Source organism: Asterias amurensis, chromosome 4 (genome assembly GCF_032118995.1).
Source record: "Asterias amurensis chromosome 4, ASM3211899v1".
Taxonomy (NCBI): Eukaryota; Metazoa; Echinodermata; class Asteroidea; order Forcipulatida; family Asteriidae; genus Asterias; species Asterias amurensis.
In genome coordinates, this window is record NC_092651.1 from 21,725,712 (window position 1) to 21,748,531 (window position 22,820).

The window sequence follows — 22,820 nt, forward strand, 5'->3', positions numbered from 1 at the left end:
TCCATCTACCAGAAAATCAACATGACAACGCGGGCATTGAAGCGTGCACTTACTGCGATGAACCATCCTTTCTCCATGGATGAACGGATAAGGCTGAAAACATCAAGTTTCAGTTTCTTTTTATGAGATGTGTTTATTAACCAGCTTTATAAACAGCCAAGGCAAGTTACAGTCTGACACTGTGTGTGAGACTGTGAGTCACTGAGCTGAGACTGAGAGTGAGAGTGTCATGTTTTTGCTAACTTTTGTCCATGAACATGATGGAGCTCTATGGTTTTATTAACCTAATGGCATGCACTGCAAGTTCCTAATTTTATTTGATTGCACTGCGATTTGCAGTCGCACTGCTGCACATGATGCACAATGACAAATGCATTACAAAAACACCGTCTGTCATTTGTATTGTATTGTATGCATGGGTTTTGTTGTAAGATGAGTGCCCGTCTGTATCCTTGCCGATTAGTTGCGATAACAGAACCCTCCGCCCGACTGCCGAGGAGGCTGGAGGGTTACGAACATGATCTTAGAATTGGTGGTAAAAATGGGGCAAATCTGGTGATAGTTGCGAAGCCGGAGGGGTTATATGAGCTATTTTTTAATCGTACAGGGTGAAATGGTCAAACACGTACAATTTCGACAGCTAGTCAACAGATTTGCTCCATTTTTACCACTTTCAAAAATCCTGACGCAAATTCTAGGCACACAAACTTAATCATCAATGTCTACTGAATCCTTTCATCTCAAAACACCATTGAGAAAACAATTTGAAGAAAAAGGACAAAAACTTACCAGATCCCGGAGCAAAACAGTCAGGAGGGTTATTTTAATCGCAACTACTTGCCGATAGGACAGGGGAACACCAAGAATCCAAGGTTTTTTAAAATGCTATACTGATTTTCTTATATATTTATGTAAATACTTAGATATTTATGCATCTAGTTAAAATCCTGCCACCATGTTTGCATTCTTTATGAAATAAATTAACAAAATTGTTGTGATATAATTTGGAATTTAATTAACGATTTACTCAAAAAAGAGAAATTTCTTATATTAATTAGAATAAGTGAAAAAGTGGTGGCAGGATATGGAAATCTTTCCGAAAATATTGATGTGAATATTCAAGATTTGTGAATACTACAGGAATATATATGTCCGATGCTGCTAGACCCAGTAACTTTGACGCTGTCTCCCTTTTTGCTTTGGTCTTACTACTACTAGTACTGGTCAATGATCTCGAACTGGTCGAATGACTTTACTAACCAATAGTTTAAAGATAAAATTTTTTAAAAAGGACAACTGCATGCGGTTGTTAAAATTTTGAGACAAAATTAGCTGCAGATGTCAAAAAGGACTCGAGTACAGTGCCCCTTAAAAACACTGGAACTATTGGTAATTGTCAAAGACTAGTCCTCCACTTGGTGTATCTCAACATATGCATAAAATAACAAACCTGTAAAAGTTTGAGCTCAATTGGTTGTCGAAGTTGCGAGATAATAATGAAAGAAAAAACACCCTTGTCACACAAAGTTGTATGCTTTCAGATGCTTGATTCAAAATCAAATTACTTCTTTCTCAAAAACTACTTCTTTCTCAAAAACTACATTACTTCAGAGGGAGCCGTTTCTCACAATGTTTTAGAATTATCAACCTCTCCCCATTACTCAATACAAATAAGGTTTCATGCTAATAATTATTTTGAGTATTACCAATAGTGTCCACTGCCTTTAACCCAGTTACTGGGTCTAGTTCAATGCCGCCATATAAAACATATCATTTAAGTGTTCAAAAAGTCAAACACTAACAAAGACAACAACAGGCCCCCACACTTGTCTTGCTTTTATTAATTAAGACCAGAATCTTTTTGTGAGCAATTGAGACTCGTCTTGAATTGACAAATAACCGATTCACTTTTTGCCTTCCAGATCGAATATGTTTCAGGAACCACTTCTGATGTTTGTAGCTTTTGCTTTGCTCTGCACCAGCATCAGTAACGCATTGGACAATGGACTTGCAAGAACACCACCTATGGGCTGGCTGACGTGGGAACGATTTCACTGCAATCAAAATTGTAAAAAGAATCCAAAGACTTGTATCAGGTAGTTATAATTTAAACTATGTGCAATATTCATTTTGTTTCACTGTATTTAAAGGTAAAATATTTTGATTGACCTAGAAAACTCTACTGTAAGGACAGTGGAAAAACAGCAATGCTAACATTTCCTTTCTGATTTCCTTTTCCCAAAAATGAAATTGGTGGACAAGAGGTGAAGGGCATCAAACTCGAGCTCTGTTGTTTCTGAACAGAGTGTGGGTTGAGTCCCAGCCGTGGCACTTATTATCCAGATATTCTAGTAAGATTGTAGTAGGATTGGAAGTGCAGGTAAAAGAACCCAGAACACTTATCGAGGAAGAGTATGGGTTCACCCCTGCGTTTCTGGTTCACATAGCAAGCCCCTTGTTTCCAGGTTTCCTCCGGCTTGCAAGTTACAGTGATTAAGTTCACTTATGAGGCTTTCTTGGTTTCTTCATTTTATCACTTGCTGATAAATACATAATTTAATGAATGGACACTCACAGCCGTTGTGGTGCCACCTTGGCTAGTTTTGTCATGTTGGGTGGGCTTTTCAAATCATGTCCAGTTGGTCTCTTTGTGACCATGCACATTTCCCAGGTCGAGTCTGGGGACCTTTTTTATGCAAATTGGCAAGGCACCTTTCCTCAACCAACCAGGTGCAGTTATGTAAAACAAAATAATCAGCACGCTGCATCTGAGCTTGAACCTCACTTTGTTTCAGCTTTCAACCGCGTCAACAGCAAGTGACCAGTAATACAGTAATAATGTAGTAATACAATATTACAAGTTTTCTTTTTCACTTTTTTACTGAATTTCATTATAAATCTCCATTGTTATACAGCGAGATACGGATACCGATGTAGGCATGAGTATCATCCACTTGGAGCCTGGCTAGTAGAACAGAATGCACTACCTTCCCAACTGTTTACGAAGCAATTATGGTTAATTAACACAAGTGACAACCAGGGAACCATTATAAACCTCCATTTTTATACGTTGAGAATTTAATGATGGAGATGGATGGCTGATCGGATTAAAAATTCTCTTTTTAACTTGTTTACTGAATTTCATTATAAAATCTCTGTTTTTAAACAGTGAGAATTTAATGATGGACATGGCAGATCGGATGGCAGCGGATGGATACAGGGATGCTGGGTACGAGTACGTCAATCTGGATGATTGTTGGAGCGCTAAGGAACGTGACACAGAGGGCAGGCTTCAAGGAGATCTAGAACGCTTCCCCAGTGGAATGAAAGCTCTCGCTGATTATGTAAGATTATGTCAAGCGTGTGATTTTGCAGGGTTTTCACAAAATCTTTTTGAACCTCTCCGAATCCCTGGTTGGCACTTGTGTCACTGAACCATAATTGTTTCGTAAAAAGTTGGGAAGGTAGTGCATTCTGCTTTACCAACTAGGCTCCAAGTGGCTGATACCCATGCCTACATTCTTACGAACTGTGAAGGGGGTAACCCGGTTTCAGCCCCAGGAGTAGGCAGCAACATGCCCTTGGTGACAGTGGGCTTCTGGGTCAACAGCCCATATCAGTTAAGTGTAGCCCTCACCTTGAAGTCGCCATCAGGGCCCAACTTCATGGCTCTGCTTACTGTAAGCACAGAATCTGCGCTTACGGAAGCAGGGAATTCTGTGCTTACGGCAAGCGTATTTCACGGGTGAGCGGCGAATTTGGGCTTCTGCGCGTGCGTACTCCACATTACTAGGCATTCTACGCTTACAAGGCTAGCGCAGAAATTCGGCGCTTGCACGTGAGCGGGGGAATCACAGAACTAAGTGTACAGTGCTAATTTGTTTAAGGGTAAACACAAGTTATGTTGTTTATCCCAAATGCTAAAAAAACAAATAACATCTATTTAATTTAGACTTTGAAATAAATGTAAATGCTTTTCTTGACTTTCAGATCCACAGCAGAGGTTTGAAGTTTGGTATCTATGGTGATTACGGGACCAAGACTTGTTCTGGTTTTCCAGGAAGTTGGGGTCATTTTGAGCTGGATGCGCAGACATTTGCTGACTGGGGCGTGGACATGCTCAAGTTAGACAGCTGCAGCTCTAATATAACTACATATAGTAAAGGTAAAAACAACAGTTGATCACATCTTAATGTTATTCATTGCTCTAAATTTGGATAAAACATGTGTAGGAAAGAAACAATAAACAAAAAGTAGTATCGCACCAAAATCACATGGAACCTACAGCTTTACTTCTCATTCTTCCGAAGGATGAAGCACTAATGGTTAAATTTCTAGCTTAAGAAAGACGGGTACTCAAACCCACACTCTGCTGATCAGAAACATCAGAGCTTGAATCCAGTGCACTTTGCTGTTCGGCCACAACACGCCAGAATAGAACGATATACTTTGCCTCAATAATGCTTAAAGGCAGTGGACACTATTGGTAATTACTCAACATAATTATTAGCGTAAAACCTTTCTTGGTAACGAGTAATGGGGAGAGGTTGATAGTATAAAACATTGTGAGAAACAGCTCCCTCTGAAGTAGCGTAGTTTTTGAGAAAGAAGTAATTTTCCATGAATTTGATTTCAAGACCTCAGATTTAGAATTTGAGGTCTCGAAATAAAGCATCTGAAAGCACACAACTTCGTGTGACAAGGGTGTTTTTTCTTTTATTGTTATCTCGCAACCTCAACGACCGATTGAGCTCAAATTTTCACAGGTTTGTTATTTTATGCATACGTTGAGATACACCAACTGTGAAGGCTAGTCTTTGACAACTAACAATAGTGTCCAGTGTCTTTAAGGCTGTGTTGATTATTATTACAAAGATTGAATATTTGATTTTGGTGTGCTTTGTTTCTATACAGGCTACCCAGAGATGACCAGAGCATTGAATGCGACTGGTAGACCCATTCTATTCAACTGTAAATGGCCAAATGAATTACGACACTACGGCATGAAGGTAACGAGAACTAACAGAATTTTATTACTAAACATGATGAAAATGCATTAAGTTAATTTTTTTGTTAAAGGGAAGGTACACGTTTGGTAATAACTCAAAACAAATATTAACTTAAAAACTGACTTGGTAACAAGCATTGTAGAGCTGTTGATCGTATAAAACATCGTGAGAAAGGGCTCCCTCTGAAATTTTGAGAAAGGGGTAATTTCTCATTAAAATAATAAAAGACTTCTAGCCAGGTAAGTCTTTTATTCCTATCTGAAAGCACACAAATTCGTCCAGTTGGGGCGTTTTTTCTCTCATCATTTTCTCGCAACTTCGATGACCAATTTATTCTCAAATTTTCACAGGTTTGTTATTTTATGCTTATGTTGGGATACACCAAGTAAGAAGACTGGTCTTTGACAATTACAAAACGTGTACCTTCCCTTAAAGTATTCAAGTTACTTATCTCCTAAAATTGATTTAAACTTCTTAGACAGAGTGGTACGGTACTTTTTTTAAAACTGAATAGAACAATTTAACAATCACTCCTTATGTCTCACACTCTTCAGTCTCCTGACAATGACTAGAGCAAGCTAGTCCAAATGTTGACAGCAAATAAGAAGTCACTTCGCACAGTGAAGTTAGCAGCGAAATGTCCCCTCCATCCACTTAGCGAAAGTGGTAGTCCCAGCTGATTCCTGCTGTCGCCCAGGTAGTAGTTAATAAGTATGAAATTTCTTTTTTAGTACTTAGTAGCCTTCTGAATTTTGAAATCTACTCCGCGGAAAAGGAATTTTAAAAAAAGACCTTGTTCTCAAAGAACCAAATCTACACAGTAGAAAGTAGATATTTCACGGAGAAACAATTAGAATCTAACTTTTGCTCCATGGATACACCCATGGTTTTAACGCAAACCAAATATATATTTGTATATGTACTATATGTACATTGATACCACACCATGCAATGCTTCAAAAACTATACGCTCTTTTTTTGAAACTACAGATAAACTACACTCTGATTGCCGAGTACTGTAACACATGGAGAGCTTATATGGATATACACGAGACGTGGGCGTCCGTTCTTTCTATAATTGATTACTTTATACTGAGTCAAGATGCAATGATACCTGTTTCAAGACCAGGCAGTTTCAATGACCCAGACATGGTAAGTCAATATAAGAAAGCTTCATCAATAAAATATTTGCCATACTTCATTGTTTTCATCAAAAGGCTTCAATTTTTTTTTAAAGCAATTCTATAAAAAAAATTAAGAAAGCATAAAGGATCTTAAGAAGTCAACATTTACTGTTTTCTAGCATGTGTGGCGGCATTAAGTGTGCGCCACAGCACTTTGTAAACAGTTACAAGGTGCTGCAAGTGTAAACATAAATGTACAATGGTTCTTGTAATTCCAAACACAGCTCCTCTGCATACATGTAGAATTTATTTTGAGCACTTCGAGATGCCATTCCAGTGTGAAAAGTGCTATATAAATGCTTTATAAGAACTGCGTATAATTACTACTATTATAATAATTAATTGATTTGTTGTTCACAGCTTGTTGTTGGAGACAATGGTCTGACAGTCAACCAGTCCCAGGCCCATTTTGCAATGTGGTCAATCTTGGCTGCTCCGCTGTTAATGGCAAATGATCTTCGGAATATCTCGACTCAGTCTCGAGAGATTTTACTCAACAAGGAAGTGATAGCTGTCAATCAAGACCCTCTTGGTGCAATGGGAAAACTTGTACTCAGGGTAAGAAAATCAAACATTAATTTCTATATGCATCTTCTGATCAGCAAATATTTTCTTTCAACGGATTAAAAAAAAAACATTATTTGAGTTTACTTAGGGCAAAGTTCAATGATGTTTGATATATTACACATGAGTTTGTACCCTCAGTTGTTTTGATCTCGCTAAATTTGTGTACAAAATTGTGAATTGACTGAATTGATGTTTAGTATCGGGATACAAAGTATTATTTGCTTTTACCCATTCTATGATGTGTGTAAAACACTATTTACTCCACTTCCTGATTCCTGTGGAAAAAAATCCAAAGCCATATAACTCGTGTGGGATTCTAACTGTTATCGTTGCCATTCTAGCGCTTCTGTCTTGCCAATAAACCACTGAGCTTGTCAGAAATAGTTAGCGATATGTGTAGTTTGAATCCTTTATTCTAGCAGTGTTAAGGCCGAGTCACACTGCAGCGATAACGAAAATGATAACGATCACGACGCAAAGAGAACGCATTTTATTGGTTGAATTGCTCCACGCAGAATATGCACACACTCATTCAACCAATAGAATGTGTTCTCTTTGCATCGTGATCGTTTTGGTTTTGTTATCGCTGCAGTGTGACTCTGCCTTAAGCACCTTCCTGAGTTCTGGGAAAGAAAATCTCAAGGCATTTGATTGAATTACATCACGTTCAAAATCACAAAAAATCACAAAAATTATTTTGAAATTCTATCTGCAGAACTTTTTAATCAATATGTAAGGTTGACAGATGAAAATGTAAAATTTCTAAATGAATAATTCAGAAGAGGGTTCCTTTTTAAAGTAAAATTTGAATATAAGAATAATGCTGACACAAATTTAAATGAGGTACAATTATTTCCTTTTCATTCATTTCACAGTTGATAAATAAATGTTTTGAAGTTCTATCTTCTTTAGAACTAAAAAGAAGTTAGACAGATAAATCATTGCAAAACTGTAAAATTTCTAATTGAAAAGTTCAGAGGAGGGTACATTTCTAAAGTTTGATTTGATTGTGAAGAATCCTGTGGACACAAATGTAAATTAGCTCCAATTATTTCCTTTTCGTTCATTCCACTTCAGATTGGATCAGCAGTTGATGTGTGGGTGAAGCCGCTCTCTGAGAAACAACAATCAGCCATTGTGTTTCTAAACCGGTTACCATCACCTACAACGGTGTCCGTCTCTTTACAACAACTGGCTGTGAAATGCTTTGATAAGTGCTTCCTGCGGGATATTATACAACACACTGATATCGGTTACAGGGAGACAGGGAAACCGTATGACTACTGGATACCGGGTACTGGGGCTTTGATGTTTCATGTGCAACCTTGATATCACTGATAGAAATCGACGAGACCCAAACCTATCAAAATTTGGGATATTTCTATCCTTGCTATTAAAGATGTGTAGAGATGGCAAAACTGATACACCTTCCAAGTGTAGAGAGGTGTGCGGATTTATCAGTGTGAATTGCCCCCCCCCTTTTTTCGGAACATGAATCATAGCCTACTCTAACCATGTTGCATCCAAAAACATTACAGGTACATGTTTATAAATAGTTACGGCAAGGAAGAGTAGATCCCCATATCTTCTAAAAGCCAACTTTTCAAGTTGCTTTTAAGGGAATTGTAGATTTGTGTGTGTCCCTCTGCAAAAAAAACCAAAAATAATACATTTTCTCTCAAGTTTGATCGTCTTGTGTAAAGATGAATCAGGTAAAAAGATTATAAAGTGCAGACAGATCTAACTTGGAATGTGTATCAGTTTTGCCATCTCTACAGATGTTCATTTCATCATTCAATTCAGAAACTGTATTAGAGTTAAAGGCTTGAACTGAGCCTTTTTGTTGTTCAAACATTTTCCAGTCTATGAGAGGGGTGGGAGGGCATCCCTCATCAGACTCCCCCCCCCCCCACCCCCTGCATCACTGCGTGACAGGCGGCACTAACAGGCCACTGACATTATTTCTTTCATATTCATCCCCCCAAGAATGAAATCAAAACTTTCCTGGCTACCTCAACCCAATTTCAAAAAGCTTGTAAAGCATAAAAACTTGCTAAGCACATCAAAATCTGGTCTAACAGAAACTGGTCCCCTGCTAAAATCCCATAAAAAATTACACTGTTGCAACTGGTGCCCCACTCATTTTTTGCTCAGCAAAGAAAATTTGCTTAGCATTCTTTTCTGCTTAACAACTTTATGAAATTGGGCCATAAACGATATACATTCCAGGATCTTTCATCAACATTCTTTTATTAGAGTAAATAAATTGTATGTCTATAAATGATCACTGATGTTTTTTAACAGGGTACTTCTATGCAAGTCACTTTTTAGAGTTGTATTCCAGTGGCTTTCCAAACTTACCAAATCGTCTAGATAAATTGTTAAAGTGTAAATTTCTTTTTTTGGTAAGTAAGAATGCTTGTTATTTTTGTTAAGAAAAATAAATAGTTAGAGCCTAGAGAGCGGCAGATAAATTTGGAGGTATCATAGAGATCCAATGCAGTGAAGCACTTTGGATTAAACAAAATATTACAAAGCTTTTTTGGGGGCACATTTCAATAAAAATGTTGAACTTAAAACCTATGTATATTTTGGCGAGAAATAAATAATTATTTTATAAGTGTATTTTAAATTATTTCTGTGTGTGTAAGATGTGATTGATTGACTCTGTTTTTGAAGTGCATTCCGCATCTTCATCTGAATTTTCTTATTAATCTTTGCAAAGCGCAAATCCTGACCCTAACCTAGCCCTATATAGGACTCTTCATTGTGATGTTCACTACAAAAGGCTGCCAGGGCTAACCCTACTCCTAGAACTATGCGGTTTCGTTACGGGAGACGATAGCGGAACGAAACCGCATAGTTCTAGGAGTAGGCTAACCCTAACCCAGTCCTGACCCTAACCCCAACCCTATATGACCCTATAGGCTATTGCTCTATAGGCCTAAGCCCCAAGCCTAATTCCAAGCCAATTCCAGGCCTGTATGCCGAGTTTTAGAAAAGGCAAGGGCACCTATTGTAGATTTCTACTATGGAGCATTTCAACACCAAGGCAATGAACAGGGGGCACGGAGGTAATCGCCTCTGTTGGTTGCATCTGGATCTAGATCGATACTGCAATCAATCTCACAATGTAGGGATGTATAGGTTGCAGGTGTGTGGTGGTGAGGACTCTAATTATTATAATGCGCTCTACTTTTGATATTTAACAGGTTTGTGATGAATCGGGCCTGCAATTCTACAATGTTCAAAAGAAAAATTTGCAATATAATAGGAGAGGCGTTGAAGTTGAACTTATGATATACCCCGCCTCAAGTGTTGATAAAAAAAGACAGCGCAATCTCCAGGAAATAACTTTTAAGTTCATTGCCCCTTTTCAAAGTTCGTTGCTCCTCCTGTATAAACTTTGTTTTCATTGAGGTAAACTTGGCCAAAAGGTGGCGCCCTTCCTATATTTTTTTAGACAATATACATGGCGGAGTTCGTACATACGGTAACTTTGTTGAGGATCGTTGGAAAAAACAGGTTAGCAAACATAGAAGATGATTTTATTTCAGGTATTGCTGTGCAGGGGTCGTTAGGAAAAACATTGCTATCGACTCAAATATTTTGTTTAGTAACTTTATGCCACACAAGTCTGAATGTTTTGAGAAATAGTCGAGTCCGGTTGCCTGTCCATGCCCATGATGATGCCACTCACACTGTCAGTGTCACCATGCCACTGGGGCACTGGTCATACACTCAGATCAGGTGCTCAGTGTCCAGTGACACTAGTAGACACAGACTGCACTGATGACATGACTGACTACTGCCGAGTCGAGTGCTGGTGTCGTGCCAAAAAGTGCCTGCTACTACACTAAAAGGATAACTTTCCGTATGGCGCCACCACTTTTTTACTCATTTTTACAAAAAAAAAAGCAAAAGGGATTGAGGTAAATTAGATACTATATTATTATTTCATATCGTATGAAAAAGTGGTGGCGCTATACCGAAATTTTTCCGTGGTGACTGCTCACAAGCAGCAATGATGAGTCTTTTTTACTTGCACTTTGTTTGTACAAACGTACTCCTAGAACTATGTGGTTTCGTTCCGCTATCGTCTCCCGTAACCTCAAATAGGTTTACATCCCTCACGCCAATAACGAGTCTGCTTTTTTTCTGATTCTTTTATAAAGTTTTAATTTTGTTAACGCAAATCTCTTTTCTTTTTTAATCTCGCCAAAATTAGGCTCAATGTGACGATTTTATTTTTTAGCAGTGGACACTTTATGACATGACACCGGTGTCAAAGAGGTCCTAGGGAATTTGTCCTCCGGAGATTCAGTTACCATACAGGAAATTAGGGAGCTTTCGATTCGGGACAGGAGGAGGGAGGGAACTGTAAGGAAGCGGAAAAATCGACTTCCCACAATGTTTACTGATCTGAGCATGGCCATTTTGGATTGACCCCGATCATGCATATTAAATCATCACGACCTCTTTGGTTGGCCCTATGTTGGCCAATAAGAGGCTTCCAATGCAATGGTCAATTTATGTATCTGCTCCACCCACATCCCGGCCAAAGTTCAACAATTTACAAACTCTATTATTTCCTTGAATCCTTGAAGATTTCATTTTAGAACATAAATATGAAAACCTAACATTTGTCTTACTTTCTTAATTGAATTTTCAAGCGAAAAGTCATCAACTGTAAGGTGGATCACTGTTGACCCTTCCGGCTGCTGAATTGAAAGATTGAAATGAAAGACTCTGGGAGTGATGTGTCTCCGTGTGGGAAGCAGAAGGTTGTCAACATCGCCCGTGTGTCTGCTCCCACTAAGGAAGAGTTCCTTACCAACTACTTCCAGAAAGGTATAAACATGTTAATAAATAAAGTGGCCTTGAAATAACCCGTGGCACGCATTAAAGGAACACGTTGCCTTGGATCGGTCGAGTTGGTCTTTGTGTAACCGTTTGTTATGAAATGCACATGGGTAAAAAGATGTTGTAAAAGTAGAATACAATGATCCACACAAACATGCCTCGAAATTGCACAGTTTTCCTTTTACCTCGTCGACTAACACGGTCGGCCATTTATGGGAGTCAAAATTTTGACTCCCATAATTGGCCGACCGACTTGGTTCGCACAGTAAAAGGCAAACCTCGCAATTTCGAGGCAAACTTGTGTGGATCATTGTATTCTACTTTTAAAACATCTTTCTAACCATATGCATTTTATAAAAAATGGTTACAAACGTTTTTTATAGACCAACTCGTCCGATCCAGGGCAACGTGTTGCTTTATCTTAGCACCCACAGCAATTGCAGTGGTGCCCTGTGTTTTTTCTGTGGGGCCCTGTGCAAGGTTCCTATACACATTTTCATTTACCTCATAGTGGTGCACCTTACCAGAGGGAAATTGCTGTGCCGTCTCAAAAGTGAAGGTTCATGGCCTTGAGGATGATCTGAACATACTTCACAAATCTTTTCTCTTGAAATCTTAACCATGATTTACCAACATTTTTTTTTTTAAAGAGTTTGCTGTTTAGTTCAGCTGAAAGTGTGACAAAGTTCTTCCCTATTTTTTAATTTCTTTCTCCAATAACAAAAAACAGGCCTGGAATCACACAGGCCTAGAATCACACAGAGGCTACTGTGCTGTTGCCCCGATGCCTATTCATAAAGTTCGAATAGACCTTACAGGCATTACACTTTTCCTACATTAGTCTGATTTTCGCTTCTTCTAGTGTTCTAAAGCTTTCACCATGTACATGTAGGTCAGCCCTTCTACTCAATAAAATCATCGTTCTTTTTTTTCCAAGGGCTAAATATTATGCCTGACCTTAAAATTTGTCAATAGAAAAGGCTTGGCTCGGCTTGGTCATATTTAGATCATCAAGCGGGTTGTTTGGGTACCATGATGGATGCCTCTGCTGTCGGGGATCGCCACTGTTCTCTGTCCTCTGTCCTACGTGCAGGACAGCAATGTTTTGACCTGTCCAGTCTCGGATGCCAGACCAAGACTTCCTTTGTCCTCCTCTCCCTCACTTGCCCCTTAAAGGCAGTGGACACTATTGGTAATTACTCAAAATAATTATTAGCATAAAACCTTAATTGGTAAGTAGTAGTAGAGAGAGGTTGATAGTATAAAACCTTGTGAGAAACGGCTCCCTCTGAAGTGATGTAGTTTTCGATAAAGAAGTAATTTTCCGCGAATTTGATTTCGAGACCTCAAGTTTAGAACTTGAGGTCTCGAAATCAAGCATCTGAAAGTAAACAACTTCGTGTGACAAGGGTGTTTTTTTCTTTCATAGTTATCTCGCAACTTCGACAACCAATTGAGCTCAAATTTTAACAGGTTTGTTATGTTATGTACATGTTGAGATACACCAAATGAGAAGACTGGATTTTGACAATTACCAATAGTGTCCACTGCCTTTAAATAAAAAGACTCTGCTCTTTCTCAAAGACGAACTTCCTGGCCTAAAAACGCCTAATACATGTTTTGTGCTTGACAGATACTCCAGTGATAATCACTGATGTTGCAAGCGATTGGCCAGCGGCGTCCTGGAGCCTTGAGTCCATCAAAGAGAGAGCTGGTCATAATAAAGCTTTCATCAGACAGAACACCAGTAAACAGGATTATAAGGTAACAGACAATAAGCCATTTGCGAGTTAGATTTTAATAATGTCCGGTACAATGACTTGATTAGTTAGTTACAATGCACCGCTTACATTTGAATACCTCAGACTATCGAGATAGTTGCTACGCCACGTAGTTTCGTAAGAGATGGTGAAAACCCATACACAGTTCTGATAGGATGTGTATTGCACAATGGTACCAGGGTTTACTTATCCTGGAGGTTGCTATACAAAAGCTAGCCCCTAATTACGTGGCGTAGCAACTGTCTCGATAGTCTGAGGATTTCAAATGTAAGCGTTGCATTGTAACCAAGCGAGTCATTGTACCAGACATTATTCAAATCTGACTCGCAACTGGCTTATTAGTATAAATGGTTTATTGCTTTAATTGCAACTGGAATAATGGTCAAGTGTCTTGTTGGAGGACACAAGTGTCACGACTTGAGCTCAAACCCACACTTGCTGAACAGAAACACGAGAGCTTGAGTCTGGTACTCTTATCCGCTCGACCATGACACCCCTTAATAAATGGTTTTTTATTTTTGCTAAAACAAAATGGGCATTTCTGTTATTTTTTTCCCCCATTCCCATGGAGAATTTAACTCACCTATAGGTAAAGAATTTCAGAAAACCTATCAAACTTTCACGCTGAGTTTGATTTGGAACGACCTTGATAAAGGGCAAAAGTTTCAGCCCCTCAAAAAAATAGTAAAATAAATAATATATGCCGTGACTTTTTGTTATCAGCCCTCACTTAAAATGGTTTTTATTAACGAATGATGTTTGATACAAGTCTTTAATTCAAATACAGATCGGCAAAGCATACAACATACGGGAGAGTTCATTAGGAGATTACATCAGTGATTTGGAAGTAGGAAACGCCCGATCCCGGAATTCTTACCTGGCTGTGCAGAACATCAAGAGTACATTCCCAGAGCTGGAGGTTGTTCATTTATTCATTTTTCATTTTCTATTTAAAGACACTGGACACTATTGGTAATTGTCAAAGACCAGTCATCTCACATGCTGTATCTCATTATATGCATAAAGTAACAAACCTGTGGAAGTTTGAGCTCAATTGGTTGTCGAAGTTGCGAGATAATAATGAGAGAAAAAACACCCTTGTCACACAAAGTTGTGTGCTTTCAGATGCTTGATTTCGAGACCTCAAAATCTAATTTTGAGGTCTTGAAATCAAATTTGTGGAAAATTACTTCTTTCTCGAAAACTATGTCATTTCAGAGGGAGCCATTTCTCACAATGTTTTATACTAACAACAGCTCCCCTTTACTCGTTACCAAGTAAGGTTTTATGCTAATAATTATTTTGAGTAATTACCAATAGTGTCCACTGCCTTTAAAGGGTTTGGTACCTTTTTTAGATCAACTTTTAGGCCAAGAAATAAATCCTTACTCACTGCATGAAGATGTATATAATTATAATTTACCTGTAGAAGTTTCAGCTTCATTAGTTTTCACTAGGTTTTTTTAGAAAATAAGATTAAATCACCGTTTTTTCAGGAGAGTCGCGTAAAAAAAAGAGTGTACATTTTGGTCTCAAAAATCTTTTAGTGAATATGCATGAAAGCAGATAATGCGCCTATAATTAAGGTCTGCAATTATATACCCTTTCAAATTATAAATCACATACACCATGTCCATGACCAGATAACTTGTCGATTCACGAATCCATCACCTTTTTCACTGGTCAATATTTCAAATGAAATAGGGATGTTTTTCAACACTGGAGTAGCCAGTCTGACCACTTTGAGTGAATTTTGACTTGTCCCCTCTGATGTTTTAACTGTTGGCCAGCAGACCGGTGTTAAGAGAGATGGCTGAAATGTTGTACATGCCAGCTTCTGAGCCGGAAGTAGCCAAACCTTGTGGAGACAGCGGATATGCATGTATGTGACATATACTGACTTACCAACAGAATTAGGACTGTTGGTTGCTCTACTCTAAGCACACTCTCAAGTATGGCAGCCGGCCAAAAAGGCATGCCTCATAGAGCAACTGGTCCCCTATCTGTCTTCATTTAGCTTGTAACAAGTTTAACTGGGTGACTGCAGAAAATAATTCTAAAGATTATTTGAAGGGATTCACATCAAAATAGTTGCAGTTGTAGATTACTGATAAAGACTGTTTGACCCCCTACCCACATTCTTTCCCCAGGATGATGTTCCAATGCCAGACTACATCGGCAAGATACACATGGGCCCTTACTTATGGATAGCAGTCAATGGACACTATGGTAAGACACAGCCAAGACTTCATGAGTTATTTAAAAAACTTAGGCTAGTTCTAAGTTAGGACGAGTAACTCGAGATAAGACTAGTCCACCTTTTGTGAAACCACCCCAGAACGCCCCTATAAATAGACCAACATGTCTCACATTTTTGGTTCAATTATGAACTCAGTCTGCAGCAGTGAAGTTAAAGGCAGTGGATACTATTGGTAATTGTCAAAGACTAGCCTTCACAGTTAGTGTATCTCAACATATGCATAATATAACAAACCTGTGAAAATTTGAGCTCAATCGGTCATCGAACTTGCGAGATAATAATGAAAGAAAAAAACACCCTTGTCACACGAAGTTGTGTGCGTTTAGATGGTTGATTTCGAGACCTCAAGTTCTAAATCTGAGGTCTCGAAATCAAATTCATGGAAAATTACTTCTTTCTCGAAAACTATGGCACTTCAGAGGGAGCCGTTTCTCACAATGTTTTATACCATCAACCTCTCCCCATTACCGGTCACCAAGAAATGTTTTATGCTAATAATTATTTTGAGTAATTACTAATAGTGTCCACTGTCTTTAATAGCAGGAAGTCCCCTTGATCCACTAAAATTATAATCTACACAGTAATACACATGTTGTTACTGCAAACCAAATAATGCATTATTTCTATTTGTGTTCAGAATATTGCCACTTCGATCCAGACGATGGACTCTTGGTGATCCTGACCGGGCACAAGAGAGTCCGTCTGTATGGGTGCAGCCCCGCTCCCCTCTACCCTAACCCACTGGGGTCAAAGGGGCGTACCATACAGGCCCAGGTCAACTGTAATGAACCGGACCTGGAGGAGCATCCATGTTTTGAGGTGTCGACGTGTCACTGTGGAGAGGTTAACCCTGGAGAAATGTGAGTGAAATCTTGTGACTTTGGGGTTGAACAAAGATAAATTGACTAGAGTGGGACTCGAACCAACGACCTCCGGATTAATGTACCAGCTGAGCCATCTAGCCCTATGTTGACAGTCTCCCCCTTTTTTTGTCTAAACCTTTCCTTTGTGCACTGTGACGTTAACTACTGTTTATATGCCAATAGGCTAGATTCCAATCCGACACTTAAACCAACATTCGCAATATGGCATACACGTTTATTGTGTGCAATTCTTATTTATCCAAATTAATACGTCCCACATACATTGTAGGTGGCTTGTTTACTCATTAATTTCAAAACATAGTATTATCAGATCAATTTACATTTTATAAAATATAACCCCTTGCACAATGCTGAATGCAAGGGGGGGGGCTCTCATTTTTTGTTTGAACATTTTGACTCCCAAAATGGGGTCCCCTTGTCAGTGCGCTGCACATTGTAAAATGGGTCAACAACGCCATCTATGGGTTTTTGATACATGTCTTAATTTCAGGTTATATATTCCTGCTTTCTGGTGGCATCAAGTGACATCAGTTGAAACATCTATTTCTGTGAACTTCTTCTTTGGTGATGCCGGTGAGAACAACTTCATCACAAAAGCCATGGTAAGAAACAAAAATTTCTATCTTTGATGTGGCATAAAGGAACGCGTTGCCTTTGGAGTCTACATGTACTTCTAAAACATCTTTCAAGCATATTCATTTTCATATTAATTTTGGTGATGTGCAGTGAGTTTTGTCTCCGTCTTTTTTTTTAATGTTTTTTATTTTATTGTGTACTTTGAAACTGCTTTATTGTACCTAAGTTGCATTATTTTTTACAGTATTATGGCGTTCATGCACCTTTTTTGTCAATAAGGCTTTGATTTCTATTTTGCTTATTTTCACTAGTGGACTTTTTCTTTTAAAACTATTTTTTACTATTATGCGCCCTCAAACAGGTTGGTCAATATATTCAATAAATTATTACTAGTATTTATTTATAACAAAAATACCTTTTATAGCCCAAAGTGCCCAACTCGAGGACAATGTGTATTTGGGGGTAATGGGTCTTTGACGTTGCACAGTCAGAGTATGTTATGGGAAATGTACTTGGCTAAGTATAGGGCTATAGATTTGAACTGTAGTTTTGAAAGTACAAATCAGCGATGGCCCTACAATCCAATATCTTTCTCATGACATAGTCTGTCTGTGTGCCAAATGACATGCTTGTATCCCCAAAGGTGCAGTCCCATCACTTTACTCATTACTGAATACCAAACACATTTTGTTTTCATCGTATCTTCAAAACCCAGTTTGAGTTTGAGTTATATTTAACACCGTATTAATAAACCCTCTTTTCGCCATTCTTTGGCCCGTTTCAGATGCTCTTCACACAAGCTACTTATTGAAATAGGAAGATATATTGGGTTAGAGTCAAGCCAAAGAATTTACCCGCATTGTCACCATGATGTTGAAACAGAAATCCATTTTCTGCTAGATTGCCCAATATACAAAGACCTTAGGAATAATGTTGGTTTATGTTATTAATCAAGACAACAACTTTGAAATTCTTGGTAGGGAAGATAGATTCAAGTTTTTTAAAGACCATCCTGATGAAGCTATCATTAATGAATTGCAAAATATGTCTTTTTATTTACCGTTTTAAAAGGAAATCTAACGGTGTGATTAGGCTTTACCAATATATGTTTTTGTTCAAAGTTAACACTCCGTTCCGTATGACTTCTTCATTAATTGTTATTTATTATTATACTGATGCTACCCTCCCCAGGGTTATGGGGTCTGTTCCAGTTTTGGAACAAAGTGAAATACAATACAAAACAATGATCTTATAGTTCTAAGCAAACTTCTATGTTCTACTCTTCTTTCTTTTTCACTTAAGAGCATCACAAAGTGGGATGCCTTCTCCCACTGGCTCTTCAACATCAGTGAGCAGAACTGGGGCAATAACACCCTTTTTTGGTTTCACTCTTTAGACAATGCCATTACTCAATGTATCCCGAAAGTAACATCAAAACGACCTTCATTTTCTGTTCTTTTTTAAATTTTTTATTTTAAGAGCATCTCAAAGTGGGATTCCTTCTCTCACTTGCTCCTCGACATCATTGAGCATAACCAGGTCTATGACAACATTTGTTCGTTTCACTTTTTACACCATGCCATTACTTGATGTCCTTTAAGTCCTTTAAAGTGCCTTTAAGTGCTACAACAACATTCCTTGTTTCAAAGTACTCATCTTAAGTTACATCAGAACTACCTTCATACTCTGTTTTTTTGTTCTTCTCTTTTTCTCTCAAGAGCATCACAAAGTGGGATGCCTTCTCCCACTGGCTCCTCAACATCATTGAGCAGAACCGAAGCTTTGACAGCCTCCAATTAGTCCTCGCCCATCTCCCCGATTCCTTAGCCTCGTTCCTCTTCAAGGAATGGAAGGACAAAGCCTCCCGGGAACAGATCGAGATCCTCGTCCAACTCGTTATGGACTACCTCCAGTTGGACTCCTTACCCACGGATGAAGACAGGACGAGTAAAAATCCACCTCCGATTAAGATCAGGGGACTGCTGTGGAGGAAGTAGTGCTGAATATGCATGAATGGACTCATGAATATGAATGAGATAAATTTTGTGACCGCCTCCTCTTAAGATCAGGGGGTTGCTGTGGAGGAAGTAAAGATGAATAATGCAAGAATGGACTCGTGCATTTTAATGAGATCAGTTTTGTGACCGCCTCCTCTTAAGATCAGGGGCTTGCTGTGGAGGAAGTAAAGATGAATAATGCATTGAACATAGTCATGATTATGAATGAGGAGAAGATGAGAGACACAGGGATTTGTCTTACAGGCCTAATGATTTTATCGGATAAAAAAGGTGTGACGAAAGCTTTTCTTTTTATCTGTGTTTTATGATTAGTCTGAGCTGATGTACTGTCAGCCTGCATTTTTGATCATTTGCATGCAGCATACATGGGCATAATGTTGTGTACATCATGAAGCGTTGTTTATTCATGTTAATGTACATTGACTGCAAATCATTGTGTAAAATTAATGCAACGTCAACCAAGTCAACCAACGTACATCTGGCCATATCCGGCCTAGCTGGTATCTGGCGTTGTTCGCGAGCCTCGAGGTGTGAAATCAGATGTTCTGGCTAGGTCGATGCATGGTGGACAAGGTTGGTAATGGTGTCTGCATGGAGGGATTATAAGGAGCTGCGCCCTACACCTTGTGATTATGCTATCCGATAATTATTCATATTTCACTCAAATGCCTCCAATATTTGTATAAAAAGGAACCTATTGATGACTTGAAATTAGAGCTACAGTCTTGCAACTTTAAACTTGTTTTTGAAAGTCAAAGACAAATTTTACTGTAAAGTTTGATATACAATTCTCATAATTGAAAATGTCTCCGTTTTGTGAGATAGAACTCCTCGAGAGTAAACAGTTAAAAAGGAAGTAAAAGTGAGGAGCAGCAAGCATACATTGTGTTGCAGTTTGTTTATATTTTTACCAAGTGTGGTTGAGCTAATAAGTGATACATTTGGGGTACCTAGCTTTATTCATATTGTCATAGTTTTCACTTTAACTAACCACACAGGAGAAAACAGACACTTTTTAAAACGGCAGTTTTAAAATTATTTTATTGTTGAAAATCAAAACTGGTAACATTGTTGGACAGCTGAAATCTGAAATTACATGTAAGTTTGTGGATTTGTTTATTTAGTATCCTGTGCATTGCCATATTGAGTTTACATGTTCATCAGTTTTACTTGTATCATAGTATTGTATACTTCCTATTTTTAAGTGGAGACCTACTTCAATCTTTATGAGTTAACTCATGCGGCCTTTCCAGACTCTCTTTGTTCTCTAGTCTTGGTGCAAGAAGTTTTTGTTGAGTTAGTAAAACCATAAAACCATTTGCTGCACACATTGCAACTTGTTTGATGTGCAGTGTGGAGCAGGGAATCGTGATAATTGAGTGATAATGAACAACAACGTCTTGCACCAAGACTACTTAGTATCCAGCCTGTAGCCTGACCAGTGTGACCAATTGTAAACAATATAGCAACAAAGAAGCAAAATTTTACAATTTTGTATGGGAAATGCAATAAAGTGGCCTTTGTCTTCAAAAGTAAGCCAAAATAAACTGAAACTGAGTAATTTGAAAACAAAAGGGTAAATTTAAAGTTCCGCTACAAACCATCTCTTCAACAACCCATGGTTCCCAGATTTTTCAAACCAGCAACAGTAAAAACAATATTTTGTCTGGGGAAAAAAATGTTAATAAATCAGCCCTTCTGTGAATGATATTTTGCAACAAAAATCGACAGAAGCTCGTGTAAATTAGAAGTTTAAGATCATGTAAATTATATAAATTCCCTGCAATTATTATACTTGTTTTAAAGTTATTCCAGAACGAAATAAAACGTACATTATTAATACATAAAAAAAAAGTCTGAAGTTGTGGAATATTATTTTGTGAGTATATTTTTGGGGCTCTGAAACAATTAAATTTTAATTTACATTGTAAAAGCTCTGGAAGTAATTCAGAACTATCCTGATTGCCTCGCACCCGTACTGCCGCAAATAATCCTAAAGACAACAATAAACCGCAGACCGGTGTCAGATGCATGCACCAAACCTACGTAAATGCAGCATGAATATTCACGTATTTTATGATTGCAGCGAATACGCAACGGCCGAACATTTCCCATGTCATTCATGACATGCACTTAGCTTGTAAAGAATGGCGAACGTGTTTTGTCAACCAAGGGTGTTTAATTTACTGCAAGAACGGTTTTGCACGGGGCGGACACAACTGCATGTGCAAATATGTCCGCCCGGACACATTTGCATCATGCAGCAGCGTCCGGGCGGACACGATTGCGTATGCAAAACCGTCCGGCGGACATTATTGCATACGCAATAATGCACTCCGCATAGTATTACATAAAGGACATAATTGCACGCGACACCGGCTACCTCAGTGGCTACGACTGTTGCTGGGGTGTTGCTGAGGACATCCCATACTTCAACACACAATGATGCAGCGAACCAGATGTAGCCACAGACAGTGTCTGTCAGACACTAACTCAGACACGGCTTTACAATTTTACAATTCCACCACAAAACACAAAAGCCTTTGATTATACATTGTTATGCAGATTCGGTCTAGGAAACCAAGCAACCAGACTATCACCATTAAGAAATCGTACGTAAAACGCAACTGCGTACAGAGTAATTGAATAACGGGATTCAAGATGGAACCTGGGCATTCCTGCAAGAAGCACAACTTCTACCTCCATGATCCGACCGACTACTTCTAAGCCGGGACTGTTTAATCTGCTGAATGTATGTACACTTTTCATAACATTCCTCTCAAGAAAATTAGTAGCTAAAACAATGTTTATTGACAGTTTAAAAAGAAAACCAGACCAACGCATGGCGGGAACTCAAGTGCACTCTTGCCCAAAAGGAACAGAAGTCACTAGGCCTAAAGCGTTGTCAGGATCTTCTTCCGGTTTCTGCGCCGAATTTTAAAACAACTAAAATTGACCTATTTGTTGGCTTGTTTTTTCATGACATTAGTACTTTGTGTTCTTTAAGTTCAAATGTCCCGGTCATACTTTCCTCCAATCTATTCCGGACTGATTAGGATATAGGCTCTGTAATTAGAATTTAAAGGGACATAAAGTGGCAGTCAGATATGGTTGGGAATCACGTCACTACATCCAAGATACTGGTACACATGCTACCCAGACTCCTTCTATGACTTGCCTTTAAGATGCAACTCAGATGCATTTGCGACGTGCTTATTAATAGACGATTCTTTAGGAGCTGTTTGTTCACAACATTACTAATTACAGCCCTAGATGATTATTTTTCACGGGGCTCGCGGGAGGGTCGGTGTATAAAAACGAATGCTTTATCCCCGTTTATATGTATGCTTTATCCCCGATGCAAACGTTCCACTTGATTCGAGATATTAATTTTAAAACTTATTGTTGAATAAGCAAAACATTTGGCACTTTTAAGGCTTGGTACAAATTTTTAACACCCTGCAAATTATTATAATAACCACACCATACCATAAAAACCACGCTGGAGTAGTCGGTCCAGTTTTTAACTTGGAAACCCTGCCTTCCTATCCTTTCTATCTATCACTTGAAACTTGTGGAAGCATTATATATATACACTGGGGACGCTGGTTTTATTTTGTAAGCAGAAGTGGGCCAAAAAAACAAACTGCTAGTTTCAACTCAATAAAATTAGTATAA

The 22,820-nt window shown here is 38.5% G+C and overlaps 2 protein-coding genes across 3 annotated transcripts; both read left to right on the top strand.

Moving 5' to 3' along the window:
• The first annotated feature begins 12 nt into the window (after nucleotides 1–12).
• On the top strand, nucleotides 13–9,350 carry LOC139935948 (alpha-N-acetylgalactosaminidase-like). 2 transcript variants are annotated; one of them, XM_071930599.1, is made up of 8 exons: nucleotides 13–161; nucleotides 1,923–2,096; nucleotides 3,170–3,344; nucleotides 3,991–4,165; nucleotides 4,915–5,009; nucleotides 6,000–6,161; nucleotides 6,554–6,751; nucleotides 7,838–9,350. In XM_071930599.1, exons 2-8 carry the CDS (start codon nucleotides 1,930–1,932, stop codon nucleotides 8,087–8,089), a joined length of 1,224 nt encoding a protein of 407 aa, XP_071786700.1. In that variant the 5' UTR covers nucleotides 13–161; nucleotides 1,923–1,929; the 3' UTR covers nucleotides 8,090–9,350. The 2 variants fall into 2 exon arrangements, with proteins under 2 accessions (XP_071786700.1, XP_071786701.1); XM_071930600.1 differs by lacking the exon at nucleotides 13–161 and adding an exon at nucleotides 663–872.
• An 885-nt stretch (nucleotides 9,351–10,235) lies between these two features.
• LOC139936650 (bifunctional peptidase and arginyl-hydroxylase JMJD5-like) lies at nucleotides 10,236–20,953 on the top strand. The gene is made up of 8 exons (XM_071931506.1): nucleotides 10,236–10,285; nucleotides 11,434–11,611; nucleotides 13,257–13,387; nucleotides 14,192–14,323; nucleotides 15,555–15,633; nucleotides 16,302–16,524; nucleotides 17,039–17,150; nucleotides 18,843–20,953. The coding sequence occupies exons 2-8, from the start codon at nucleotides 11,500–11,502 to the stop codon at nucleotides 19,119–19,121; spliced, it is 1,068 nt and encodes a 355-aa protein (XP_071787607.1). The 5' UTR covers nucleotides 10,236–10,285; nucleotides 11,434–11,499; the 3' UTR covers nucleotides 19,122–20,953.
• Nucleotides 20,954–22,820: the final 1,867 nt, after the last annotated feature.